Source organism: Oryzias melastigma, linkage group LG2, assembly GCF_002922805.2.
Source record: "Oryzias melastigma strain HK-1 linkage group LG2, ASM292280v2, whole genome shotgun sequence".
NCBI classification, from domain to species: domain Eukaryota; kingdom Metazoa; phylum Chordata; class Actinopteri; order Beloniformes; family Adrianichthyidae; genus Oryzias; species Oryzias melastigma.
This window is the reverse complement of record NC_050513.1, coordinates 16,962,618-16,976,129: the sequence shown is the minus strand read 5'-3', so window position 1 is coordinate 16,976,129 and position 13,512 is coordinate 16,962,618. Positions and strand designations below refer to the sequence as shown.

The 13,512-nt window shown below is 37.5% G+C and overlaps 2 protein-coding genes across 2 annotated transcripts in view; both read left to right on the top strand.

Moving 5' to 3' along the window:
- Positions 1 to 1,592, top strand: LOC112156803 (gastrula zinc finger protein xLCGF3.1; the record flags this gene model as incomplete). Its single annotated transcript, XM_024289175.2, is given in 1 exon segment — positions 1 to 1,592. A coding segment is annotated over 1 exon segment (983 nt), but the record flags the coding sequence as incomplete, so codon positions are not given.
- An 8,337-nt stretch (positions 1,593 to 9,929) lies between these two features.
- LOC112156810 (zinc finger protein 501) overlaps positions 9,930 to 13,512 on the top strand; it is a gene marked incomplete in the record, with an annotated part of 29,214 nt that continues 25,631 nt past the window's right edge. Inside the window, 1 exon segment of the mRNA XM_024289188.2 lies at positions 9,930 to 10,089.

The following is a 13,512-nucleotide window of genomic DNA, read 5'->3' as shown; positions in this document are numbered from 1 at the left end:
GTTTGCGGAGTCACATGCGATGCCACATTGGAGAAATGCGTTTTCCCTGTAAAAAATGTAAAAAACGTTTCAGGTTACGTTCTGATCTCGAAAAACACAGGATCATTCATAGAGAAGAAGAACAGCCTCCTATTATCTTTAAGAAATCCCGCGGAGGGTACAAGCCAAGTTATGTAATTAAAAATAACACGTTGGTTCATACTGGAAGAATGCCCTTTTCCTGTGAAGAATGTAAGAAGCATTTCCACCTAAGTTCTAGTTATGTAAAACACATGAGAACCCACTCAGGAGAAGTGCCATTTTCCTGCAAAAAATGTAAACAACGTTTCAGCTTATTTTCCTGCCTCGAACAACACATGGAAAGACATACAGGAGATAGGATTTTTTTCTGTAAAGAATGCAGCAAAAGATTCTGGTCTGGTTCTTCTTTTAAAAATCACATGTTAACTCATACAGACGCTAAGCTCTTTTCCTGTAAAGAATGCAGCAAAAGCTTCAAGACTAGTTATCTTCTTAAAAATCACATCATGTACTCACATGGAGAAACGCTCTTTTCCTGTAAAGTATGTAAAAAAAATCTCAGCAATCCTTGCAGTCTCAAAACACATATGAAAACCCACACAGGAGAAAGGCCTTTTTCATGTAAAGAATGCAGCAAAAGCTTCGGCCAACTTTCTCATCTCAAATGTCACATCTTAACTCATACAGGAGAAAAGCCTTTTTCATGTAAAGAATGCAGCAAAGGCTTCAGTACTAGATATTCTCTTAATTATCACATGTACTCACACACAGGAGAAAAGCTCTTTTCCTGTATAGTATGTAAAAAAAAATTCCACTCTCCTTCCAGTCTCAAAACACATATGACAGTCCACACAGAAGAAAGGCCTTTTTCCTGTGAAGAATGCAACAAAAGCTTCAAGTGTCGTCCTGCTCTTAAGCGTCATATGGTGACACATAAAAGAGATAGGCCTTTTTTCCTGTAAAGTATGCAACACAAACTTCAGGTCTAGTTCTTCTCTTAAGATTCACATGTTCTCACATACAGGAGAATAGATATTTTCCTGTAAAGTATGTGAGAAACATCTAAGCAATTCTTCTGGTCTTAAAACACACATGAAAATCCACACAGGAGAAAAGCCTTTTTCCTGTGAAGTATGCAGCAAAAGCTTCAGGCAACGTTTTAATCTCCAATTTCACGTCTTAACTCATACAGGAGAAAGGCCTTTTTTTCGTGTACAGATTGTCACAAATCTTTCTTTCAACGTTTTCAACTGAATTGTCACATGTTAACTCACACGCAGCACAATCTAGGTGTATAAGGAAAAAAATGATTTTATCACAATACTTCATTTGGTGATACTTTTATTGATTTAAGATGCTGCCAAAGCGATATTTAAGTAAGCAAACATTTAGTTTAGTGGCATACTTTTGTTTTCTTCTTAAACTCCAACCACTAGTTGACGGCACACCATGCTGTAAGAGGAATTGTAATGATATAATTTATGTTGTTTACCTCTTTCCACGTTGGAGTGAGCTGTACCTAAATTTCATTGTAACATACAATGACAATAAAGGCATTTGATTCAATTACAGTCATTTCAATTTCAATTTATGGAAGTATGGATATTTATCTCTTTTACTTTTAATTTTGTATTTTCCAATCAAATAATGACTTCTCTTAAGTTCGAAATATCTATAAACATATTTATAATTCTTTTTATCTGTCTTCTTTAGTTTTTTTTTCATGGACTCCGTGTGACCTGGAAGTAAACAGAGCGAAGCTATAGCAGGTTAGCATAGCAATGCTAACAGTGTTAGCAGGGTTAGCTTGTGTTCGGTGGACGGTGGTGTTTAGTTCGGACGTTCGTGAGGTTTGTGGACAGAAAGGACGATACGTGGTTCTTGTGGAACTCTCAGCATTTTGTCGTAAACGAGTGAATGCGTGTTGAACGTAAAGACAACGTGGCTGTGATTGTGAGACAGAAGCTGTACGATTCATTTAAAGTTTAATAAACTACCATCCTTATTTGTATTTAAAGCTAATGATGGTTAGGATGTATGTTTTACATCCACTTTAAGCATGACTCGATTAGTGGACTATTCGCAAAAAAAGATAATCTAGGATTAATCGACTATTAAAATATAAACTGAAAATATGAAAGTGACCATTTCCTCACAATAGGGCTGTGGATCGTTGCTTAAGTGGCGATCTGATTCGATTAACGAATCAAGCTCAATGATTCACGTATCGAACCACGATTCTTACTTTTTAATATAATGACTATGTGTTTAGGGCTGCACGGTGGCGCAGTGGTTAGCGCTCTCGCCTCACAGCGAGAAGGCCCCGGTTCGAATCCCGGCTGGGACCTTTCTGTGTGGAGTTTGCATGTTCTCCCCGTGCATGCGTGGGTTTTCACCGGGGACTCCAGCTTTCTCCCACCGTCCAAAAACATGCTTCATAGGTTAATTGGTGACTCTAAATTGTCCCTAGGTGTGAATGTGAGAGTGATTGAGGCCCTGCGACAGACTGGCGGACCTGTCCAGGTTGAACCCCGCCTTCGCCCTTCAGTAGCCGGGATAGGCTCCGGCGCCCCGCGACCCCGAAAGGGACAAAGTGGTCAAGAAAATGGATGGATGGATGGACTATGTGTTTACTGTCTGTTTACTTGATGGAGGAAAATTACCACCATTTATACCAGGGGTCTCCAACTGATTTGGCGAGAGGTCCAGTAACTCTGCCAGCTTGGTAGACCGGGGTCCGAACATGCAAAAACATTCAGTCAATATTTCACTTTTCTGTTCTTTTATTTAATTACAACGTGTAGTTACATTTGCAAAGAACTCTCAACAAGTATTTCTCTCATTCCTTTTTGTACAAAAATACATACATGTGCATGAATTGTAGAGTAAAAAAAGATATTGTACATAAACTTGCTTCCTTATAGTCCAACATGTGTGCTCTTTCACAAACTTTAACATTCTGCTGTCTGTCACTTAAAGTGCAACAGGTAACAAGAATGTACCGTAAAAAGCATTCATAATTAATCCCTCAAATGTTAATTTTCTGTTTTACAACCTTAAAAGTAGGTTGCAAATAATGCTACATATTAAATAAAGTAATAACTTTCATAAGTGCAAAAACCATTCTAAACATAAAGGTAAACTATAAAACAGACTTAAAGAGACGTAGATGGTACTTTGAATGGTGGTGTTGAGCTGGAACTGTATGGAGCTAAATTGAGGCCAACATTATTTCAAACCCAAATGAAACAGATTGAAAGAATATTGGTGTTTGGCCAAAAAGAATTTAAAATGTCCGAATTTTTTTACTGTTCTAAACTAATCTTAATTATTTTCAACTTCAAATTTTCTCTTTTTTAGGCTTAAACTCAGAATTTCAACTCCCAAACTTAATCAGTTTCATTTTTTTTCCCAGTTTAAACTCTTTTTCTTTTAATATAAAAAGTTCAGTTTCAAAACTTTTGGCCTTGTTGTGGCTAACACAAAGGGCCAATCAAAACTCAATGAGAGGAATAACTTCAGTCCCAGTGTCTTCACTGACTCCTAGAGCCGTGATAATTACGATCAGAAAATGTCTGTATTGTCTGTTCTATCATATTCTGAAGTTGTCCCAAGACGGATGTAAAGATCAGAGTTTTATCCTGTACAAACTGTGTCCAAAACTCTGTTCTAGCAGAGTCAGTGAATGCACCAGGACTGAAGTTACCACACTCATCCATTTGGTTTGGTCCTTCGTGTTAGACCCACCACAAAGGGGCAAAAAGTTTTGAAACAGAAATTTTTATATTAGAAAACGAACATAAATAAATAAATAAAGAGTCGAATAAAAAAAATGGAATTGAAATTTTTAGTTTTGAAACATTAAAAAAATGAACTTTTTAAGCTGAAAATATGTTAATTTTAGAATGGAAAGAATTTTCTGACATTCAATTTTTTTTTTTTAGCCAAACATAAATATATTTTTAGTTTGTCTTATTTGGGCTTCAAATAATATTGGCAGCAGTGTAGCTCCATAGCCCTGCACATCTCTGGAAAGCTTCTTGTGGACGACAGGAGAATCTGTCGGAGCTTTTCTTGAAGCTGCCGTCCCTCTTTTCCTTCTAATATTGTTTCTGTCTTTGCCTCCATACACTCTTTAATCATCTTGGAGTAACTTTAGTTCTTGCCCAACATCCATTCCTCTCGTAGTGATCACTCGTGAGCTCGTTGTTGTGCTGTTACCGTCTCTGTGTTGTCAATCACACTGTACTTTCAGTTCGTATATTTTCCGTGACCACGTCACTCATTCTGTCGGGTAATTTGTGTCAGAAGTTTTGTGTTGCGTCTCGTAGCGCCGCTTGATATCAGCGCTTTTAACAAAACCAGCAGACTCCATGTTTATAATACAAACCGGCCTGTAGAACTCACTGCTGGTGAATAAAAGCGAAAGCTTCGGTCCACTCATCTCGAAAGACACGATTTTCAGTCCACTTTTCTCATTTTAGACAGAGCCATTGTTCACGCACATTCCAGATAACTTTACGTCCCAACTACAAAAACATTAGAACACCGCTTTGAGCTTTAGCCGGATGAAGGACCCCGGTCTGAACGTAGCTGTCCTCGCGCGCCTGTTCAAAAATCGCCGTGTAAAGACGAATGAAAAATCGTACTTTTTATTAAAAATGCTTGGCGGTCCGGATAAAAGGGTCTCGGGGTCCGGACCCGGACCGCGGTCCGCCAGTTGGGGACCCCTGATTTATACCATTATTTAGAACAGGAGATCAGAATTAACAAAACTGATTAAAAAACACAAAGATTTAGATAAAAATATATTTTTTTCTCATTTTAAAATTTTATTTTTTTTGTCAACCTCTGATTAATTTCAGCAGTAACATAAACAACAAAACATGGATAAAAGTCACTGCTGTTGTTGATCATTTAACAGCATAACTTGAAAATGTTATCCACAGTGTCCTATCCTCAAAGTTCAACGTTTTACATTGTAAAAATTACATATTGTTGCAGAGCCCATACAAAAAATAACTTTTCATACGGGCTCTGCACGTATGTGATGCTTAAAACGTAAAATATTGAAGAACTTTGAGGACAGAAAACTGTGGAGAACATTTTCAGGTTTTGCTGTTAAATGATTGAAAACAGCTGTGATTTTTAACATTTTTAAGTTTATGTTACTGCTGAACCAGAAGATTGACAAAAAAAGTTTAAAATGAAAAAAAAGTCTTTCTATCTGAATATTTGTGTTTTTTTAATTAATTTTGTTGATTCTGATCTCCTGTTCTAAATAAAGGTATAAATGATAATTAAGAACAAATAATTTAAAATTTTCATCCATCCAGTAAATAGACATACACATAGCAATAAAATTATATTGAAAGTAAGAATCGTGGTTCGATTCGTGAATAGTTGAGCTTGATTTGTGAATCGAATCAGATCGCCACCTAAGCAACGATCCACGTTATGTCACAGAATGAGCAGTGATGATGAAGAAAAGGAAAAAGCTGTTCTTAGAATTGCTTTTTCATTTCATTTAAGAGACAAATATTGCAGGCACATTTTGAAAACAAAAAGCATTTCTGTTTATTTCAAATGTGATATTTCTAATTGAATTTTGGTACAGAATTACTAAACAACTTTTTGAAAACTATGTATCTAGTGCCATTTTCTTTAACAGTCTTTATCACGGAATTCAATTCAATTCAATTTTATTTATATAGCCCAAAATCACAAAGGAATTTGCCTCATTGGGCTTCAAAATATGAACAATAGTTAAAAACTAAGACTAAATTAAACTGGTTATCCCTGCCCTTAGACCCTCCCTCCCGGTAAGGAAAAACTCCTAAATAACCTGAGTCAGGAAAAAAGAAGAAACTTTAGGGTTTTCCACATGAGGGAAAGATCCTATCCCAGGACGTACAGGCGATACCAGAACAGTTAAAGAAAGATTAGCTTCTACAACTATGTATCTAAGAGTTCATTCAAATAAAGCTGAGATACGCGTGATGATCAAGTCCATGGTCAAGACGAAGCAGAAGTGCAGTCCACGACCAGGAGCAGGAGGAAAGACGACCCAGCAGGAATCACTCTCACTCAGACATGCGGGATGGTGTCGGGGGCGTGGTCCACGGCCAAGAGTGGGAGCGTGGGCGATCCACCGGGGATCTGAAATCTCTCCCGCTCCCCAGAGGAGAGTGGGAAAGAAGAACAACATGTGAATGGAACTGCACCAACAAAAGCATGGAGAACTAAATACAATAAATAATAAAGAGTAGAAGAGAGGAGAAGTAGATGAGAATAGAGAACAGAACCCCAGAGCTGATCTGAAAAATAACGCTGATAGAAAGTCTAAATTTATATTTAAACTAGGGCTGTCAGATTTGTCGCGTTAAAAACGCATTAATCTGACGTGTGCTTGACACCGACAATTTTTTTGACGCATTAATCGCGGACTTTCTCATACGTGCCTTTCCATACCGCGCGCGCGGGCGTCCCGCCCTCCAACCCACCGGCTGCTCTCACACTAGATCACGGGCGGGTCTCCAAACATCGAGCTGCGAGCTAAATCCGGCCGGCGCTAGGACCTGGAGAGCTCCTGCACCCTAACCCAGCTCCGGTTCGCATCCAGTACCACGTCTGGTGGTACTGGCTCGCGTCCGGCGCCGAGAGCTGCGCGCCCCCGACGTTCCGAACAGCAAGCTCACCGGGGGACGTTTTAAATATTCTGGAGGTTTAAGCGTGATCCAGCCCCAGCATAGCGGTCTGTCTGCCGGCATATTCATCCGTGAGCTCCACTGGACACGTCGGTGCATCGAGCTGCAGCCACAGAACGCGGCGGCATCAAAAGACTATCAAACTAAACTATCCACAGTGTATCCCGCTTTTCTCAATCTTTAATGTCTTAAAAAACAAAAGTTAATTGGAAATGATAAATCTCTATTTCATTTATTACTGTAGTTCAGCACAGGAGGAAAAGATTTGGTCCTGAATAAAAATGAACATGAAAGTGTTATGGAAATGTTATTTTTGATGTTTTTTATTTTATTTTACTGAAAGTTGATTTAAGTTTTGAATTTAAAATGCCCTTCACTTGCACTTGGGCTTTTGTTAGGCATTTTATGTTACAGCCTTTTATTGTTAAGAAAGTTTATCTCAATACAATGTTACAAAATAAAGTATTTCTGATGAAAACTATTAATTTTGCTATTCTTGTTTTCATAATTAATGTAGAACTACTAAATTCCACGAACCACACATTTTTTTTCCCTAAAAAAAAGGCCAAATGTAAATTTGCGATTAATCGCGAGTTAACTCTGGACAAAATGCGATTAATCGCGATTAAGAATTTTAATCGCCTGACAGCTCTAATTTAAACGCATCAATATTAGTTTATTAATCTAGCCTCACAAGGACCACAGGAGAGGGAATATTCTCTGATTACGAGCTAGCCTGGCAGAACGCCTGTCCAAAGAGGAATGTTTTAAGGCTAGTTTTGAAGGTAGAAACTGTGCTGGCCTCTCTGACATGAGCTGGGAGCTTATTCCATAGAACAGGGGCTTGATGGCTGAATGTTCTACCTCCAACTGTACTTTTAGAAATTCTAGGAACTACAAGCAGTCCAGCATTTTGTGAACGAAGTGTTCTGACTGGTTGGTAAGGAACTATGAGATCTCTAATATAGGATGGGGCCACACCATTCAGAGCCTTATAGGTTAACAGAAGGATTTTGAACTTGATCCTGGATTCAACTGGGAGCCAGTGGAGAGAGGCTAACACAGGAGTGATGTGTTCTCTTCTACTAGTTCCTGCTAACAATCGTGCTGCTGCATTCTGGACAAGCTGAAAACTTTTTAAAGAACTTTTCGGGCATGCTATTAGTAAAGAGTTACAGTAATCCAGTCTAGACGTAACAAATGCATGGATGAGTTTTTCAGCGTCACTTTTAGATAACATATTCCTGATCCTAGCTATATTACGTAGGTGAAAAAATGCAGTTTTACAAGCTTGAGATATGTGAGCCTTAAATGATAAATCCTGGTCAAATAAAACCCCTAAGTTTCTGACTGAAGAATTGGAGGCAATATTTACACCATCCAGGGAGACTATCTGATCTGAGAGAGCATCTCTCAGGTGTTTAGGACCCAGTATCATGACCTCAGTTTTCTCTGGGTTCAGGAGGAGGTAATTAATTGTCATCCAGGTCTTAATGTCTCTGATGCATGAATTCAGTTTCTCTAGGTGGTCATTCTGGTCAGGTTTAATGGATAAATACAGCTGTGTATCATCTGCATAACAGTGAAAGTTAATGCTATGTTTCCTGATTATGTTTCCTAAGGGCAGCATGTAAAGCGTGAACAGAATGGGCCCTAGAACTGAGCCCTGAGGGACTCCGTAGCTAACTCTAGTACAATGAGAGGACTGTCCATTTACATTAACAAACTGGTATCTATCAGATAAATAGGATTCAAACCACTGGAGGGCAGATCCCCTGATCCCTATGTCATGCTCTAGTCTCTGGAGTAAGATGCTGTGGTCGATGGTATCAAAGGCTGCGCTGAGGTCTAACAGGACAAGAATAGAGATTAGTCCCTTTTCAGAAGTCAATAGCAAGTATTATTAACTCTGACCAGTGCAGTTTCAGTGCTATGGTGAGGTCTGAACCCTGACTGAAAATCTTCAAAGTGATTATTGTCCTGTAGGTGGCACTGCAGCTGCTTTACTACAACTCTTTCTAGGATTTTAGATATGAATGGGAGATTAGATATTGGTCTATAGTTGGCCAAAATGTCAGGATCCAGGCTGGGTTTTTTCAAAAGAGGTTTAACAACCGCATATTTAAAAGACTGAGGCACATAACCAGTCTCTAGAGAGGTATTTATTATATGGATTCACTAATAATAATATTTATTACTTAGTCATTAGGACACAAAACCACAAACAAATACAAATGTTTTAGTCTAATCCCTAAATAGACTGTTTATTTTTAATCTATCCCAAACATTTTTTATTTAACAAGTCTTTGAAAAAGAAACAGAAACAATTTAAAATGTATGCATTCTGTCAGTGAAAAATCTTTGCATTGCAAAGATCTTTATATATATATATTTTATGAAGTAATATCTTTATTTTTTGCTTTACAAATGAACAAATCTAATAATCATTGAATTTAAGGAAACGACTCTATTGTTTTCTACACTTTAACTAATATTTCACAGTTATTGATTTCCTTTGTTATTAACAACAGTTTATCTTTTATTTGTACTAATTATTCTCATTGGAGGCAGATTTGTATGACTTTTTTGATTTATTTGTTCACTTAAGAGATTCTTTATCCATTACTTTATTTAAGGAATACCGTAATTGAACGTGTTTAAATCTATCTGGTCTTAGATCTTTTTAGTCTAATCTTTTTTCCAGTGTGATGACGTCATCCCTGTTTTTATACAGTTTACCCACATTTTTTTTTGCACATATATGTACATTTTCAATTCCTTATATCGGGAATTCAAATGGTTTTAAAAATATTAGAATAATTCTGAAACTTATTGAGGTTCAATTAAGCAGTTCATACATTTCGTTTAAAAAAGTTTCTTCACGTGACCCGGAAGTTACAGCTCGAGGCGCTAGCGGTGTTAGCAAGCTAGCAGCTAGCAAGCTAGCAGCGTTAGCGTGTGTTCGGTGGACGGTGGTGTGTAGTTCGGACGTTTGTGAGGTTTTTAGAAAGAAAGGACGATTCGTGGTTCGTTTGGAACTCTCAGCATTTGGTCGTAAATAAGTGAATGCGTGTTGAACGTAAAGACAACGTGGCTGTGATTGTGAGACTAGCAGATGATCGGAGCTGCTGCTGTTCAGAGGACTTTGGTGTTTGTTGGAGCTGAAGATCTTCTGCAGCTGCAGGAACCATGTCTTCCCTTCAGTCTCTGAGAGAGTTGATCAGCGAGCGACTAGCTGCTGCTGCTGAAGAAATCTGCAGACTCTGTGAAGGAACCATCGTCCAGTACGAGCAGGAGCTCTGTCGTCAGCGCAGACTGCTGGATATCGCCTGGAAACCACAGATTCAGCTCCACCGCATAGGTAGGACACTTCTTCATCATCCAGAAGATTCTGGTCCAGGTTCTAAGCACCTATATGTGATGCTTAGAACGTAAAATATTGAAGAACTTTTGAGGATAGAAAACTGTGGAGAACATTTTCAGGTTTTGCTGTTAAATGATTGAAAACAGCAGTGATTTTTTTTTATCATTTTTAAGTTTATGTTTTTGCTGAACCAGAAGATTGACAAAAAAAGTTTAAAATGAAAAAAAAATGTCTTTCTATCTGAATATTTGTTTTTTTAATCATTTTTTATTCTGATCTCCTGTTCTAAATAAAGGTATAAATGATGATTAAGAACAAATAATTTAAAATTTTCATCTATCCAGTAAATAGAAATACACATAGCAATAAAATTATATTGAAAGTAAGAATCGTGGTTCGATTCGTGAATAGTTGAGCTTGATTTGTGAATCGAATCAGATCGCCACCTAAGCAACGATCCACGTTATGTCACAGAATGAGCAGTGATGATGAAGAAAAGGAAAAAGCTGTTCTTAGAATTGCTTTTTCATTTCATTTAAGAGACAAATATTGCAGGCACATTTTGAAAACAAAAAGCATTTCTGTTTATTTCAAATGTGATATTTCTAATTGAATTTTGGTACAGAATTACTAAACAACTTTTTGAAAACTGTGTATCTAGTGCCATTTTCTTTAACATTCTTTATCACGGAATGAGCGGTGTTGAAGAAGAAAAGGAAAAAGCCGTTCTGAGAATTGCTTTTTAATTTAATTTAAGAAACAAGTTATAGTTACATTGTGAAAAGGAAAAAGCATTTCTGTTTATGCATTTTAATTTTTTAATTTGATATTTCTGAATTAACTTTGGTACAAATTTACCAGAGAACTTTTTGAAAATGAAATGTCAAATGGCATTTTCTTTGTCATTTTAATTAAGTTACAGAATGAGTGATGTTGAAGAAAAACCAAAAGCCTTTCTGATAATTGTGAAAATGAAATAGCGTTTCCATTATTGACTTTTATTTTTAATACTGAGTGACAAACACTTCTCCTTCATTTGTTTCTGGCATCAAAACAAGACTTAAATCAAATGAGGAAATCTGAATCAACAACAGAAAAACTAAATAAAAGCCTGAAATTGTTATTTTAAAGCTTTAAAGTATATATTTAACAAAACATATAAAGTATTTAATAACCTACAGACACATAAACACACTGGAAATATTTGCTCACTGAGGACTATTCATAAAAGCAAAACATTACTGACATATTTGAACTTAAGATATTCCTATGCATTAAATAAAACCTCAGGATGCCATATAAACAAAGTGATTTGAGACATTGTATCATTCATGAAGACAGAGGCGTTGTAGACAGATCTGCCGCAGATCTTCTTATTTATCTCCATATAGCGCATTAACGACAGCCGCACACAATCTATTTGAAGCAAAAACATTGACGCAGTAGAGCTATCTCTCTATTAGCGCTGATGTTAGCTTAGCTAGACGAAACTCCCTCTTCAGCGTGATCATAATCGGTCACAAAGTGCTTCCTCTTCAGGTGCTCATGCATCACTGTAGTCCTGCTGTGGAACACGAGTTCTGCCTTGCAAATATTGAATTTGACACTTTTTGTAAATTTTATTTTTGAACGTTTCCCACACTTTCAAGCTCAGTTGGTGTGTTGTTATGGTACCCCAGCCTTCCCAGAACTTCCTGTGACATTGCTACTGACCTGGGTTAGCCTGTGTGTCAAAGAGAATGGCAGACCCAGCATTAGAAAGCACACAGTGTAGTTTTGAGATAAAAGCAAAGAAAAAACAAACAATAAAATCACACGTCGACTATTCAATTCAGTTAAATTTTTTTTATATAGCCCAATATCACAAAAAAATGGCCTCTTTGGGCCTCATGATGGTAGTTTTACAGATGCAGAAATTTAGTCATAAAATATGAACATCCATTCATTCATTTACTTGGTCGCTTTGTCCCTTTCGGGGTCGCGGGGGTGCCGTAGCCGGCTACTGATAGGCGAAGGCGGGGTTCACCCTGGACAGGTCGCCAGTCTGTCTCAGGGCCACAATCACACACCCATCCACTCTCACATTCACACCTAGGGGCAATTTAGAGTCACCAATTCACCTATGAAGCATGTTTTTGGACGGTGGGAGGAAGCCGGAGTCCCCGGTGAAAACCCACGCATGCACGGGGAGAACATGCAAACTCCACACAGAAGGGTCCCAGTTGGTGTTTCTGCTTCAGATTTGAACCGGAGCCTTCTTGCTGTGAGGCAAGAGCGCTAACCCAACCCTAGAAAAAATATGAACAATGGCTAAGAACTAAACAGACTAAATAAAACTGGTCATCCCTGCCCTCAGACCCTCCCTCGCGGTAATGAAAAACTCCCAAAAAACCTGAATCAGGAAAAAAGAAGAAACTTTAGGGATGCCCACATGAGGGAGAGATCCTATTCCAGGACGGACAAGCCATTTATCAGGACTTAAACTAAAATTGCAACTACGTATTTGAATAGAGTTCATTGATTCGTTAAATCAGTTGTTGACCATCTTAATAGTCGACATAGGCGCAACTAATAGTGGCAGCTCTATTGATTACGTAAAAGTGTGATTGACTAGGGCAGGGGTCGGCAACCTTTACAAGTAAAAGAGCCATTTGGAGCCGCATAGTTTTACTTTAGCCTTTAAGAAATTTGGATTTGCATTCATGAAATCTTTTTTTAATATATGAATTATGTCCATTTTTTGGAACGAACAAAAGCGAAAATATAAAAAAAAACTAGCACTTCTCAAAATTAGATTTCCAAAACAATTTTACCTTTTACCTTTAGTAGAGGCCAAATTAGCGAAAAAGATAGCCTGTTGCCTAATTATTAGCTTAACTCCAAATTAGCATACAATTCCTCTGTAAATTAAATCAGCCACAAATGTTAGCATGTTGCTAAAATAAAAGCTAAACTCTAAATTAGCCTACAAACTCCAGGAGATAACAGATTAGACAAATATTTTAGCATATTGCTAAAATATTAGCTTAACTCCAAATTATCATAAACATTTAATTAGAAGACAAATTAGCCAAAAAAAGCTAGCTTGTTGTTCAATTACTAGCAGAACTCCTAAATAGCCTAAAATTCCTCCGTAAACTAAATTAGTCAAAAATGTTAGCCTGTTGCTAAAAAAGAAGCTAAACTCTAAATCAGCCAAAAAAGAGAGAGAACAAATTAGCCAAAAATGTTACCACGTTGCTAAAATAATAGCTTATCTCCAAATTTTTGAAAATTACTATTTTATTTTTCTTCAGCCAGAGAGCCACCAAGGAGAGATAGAAGAACCACATGTGGCTCTGGAGCCGCAGGTTTCAGACCCCTGGACTAGGGCTGGGCGATATGGCAAAAAAATAAAATCACGATTTTTTTAATTTTATT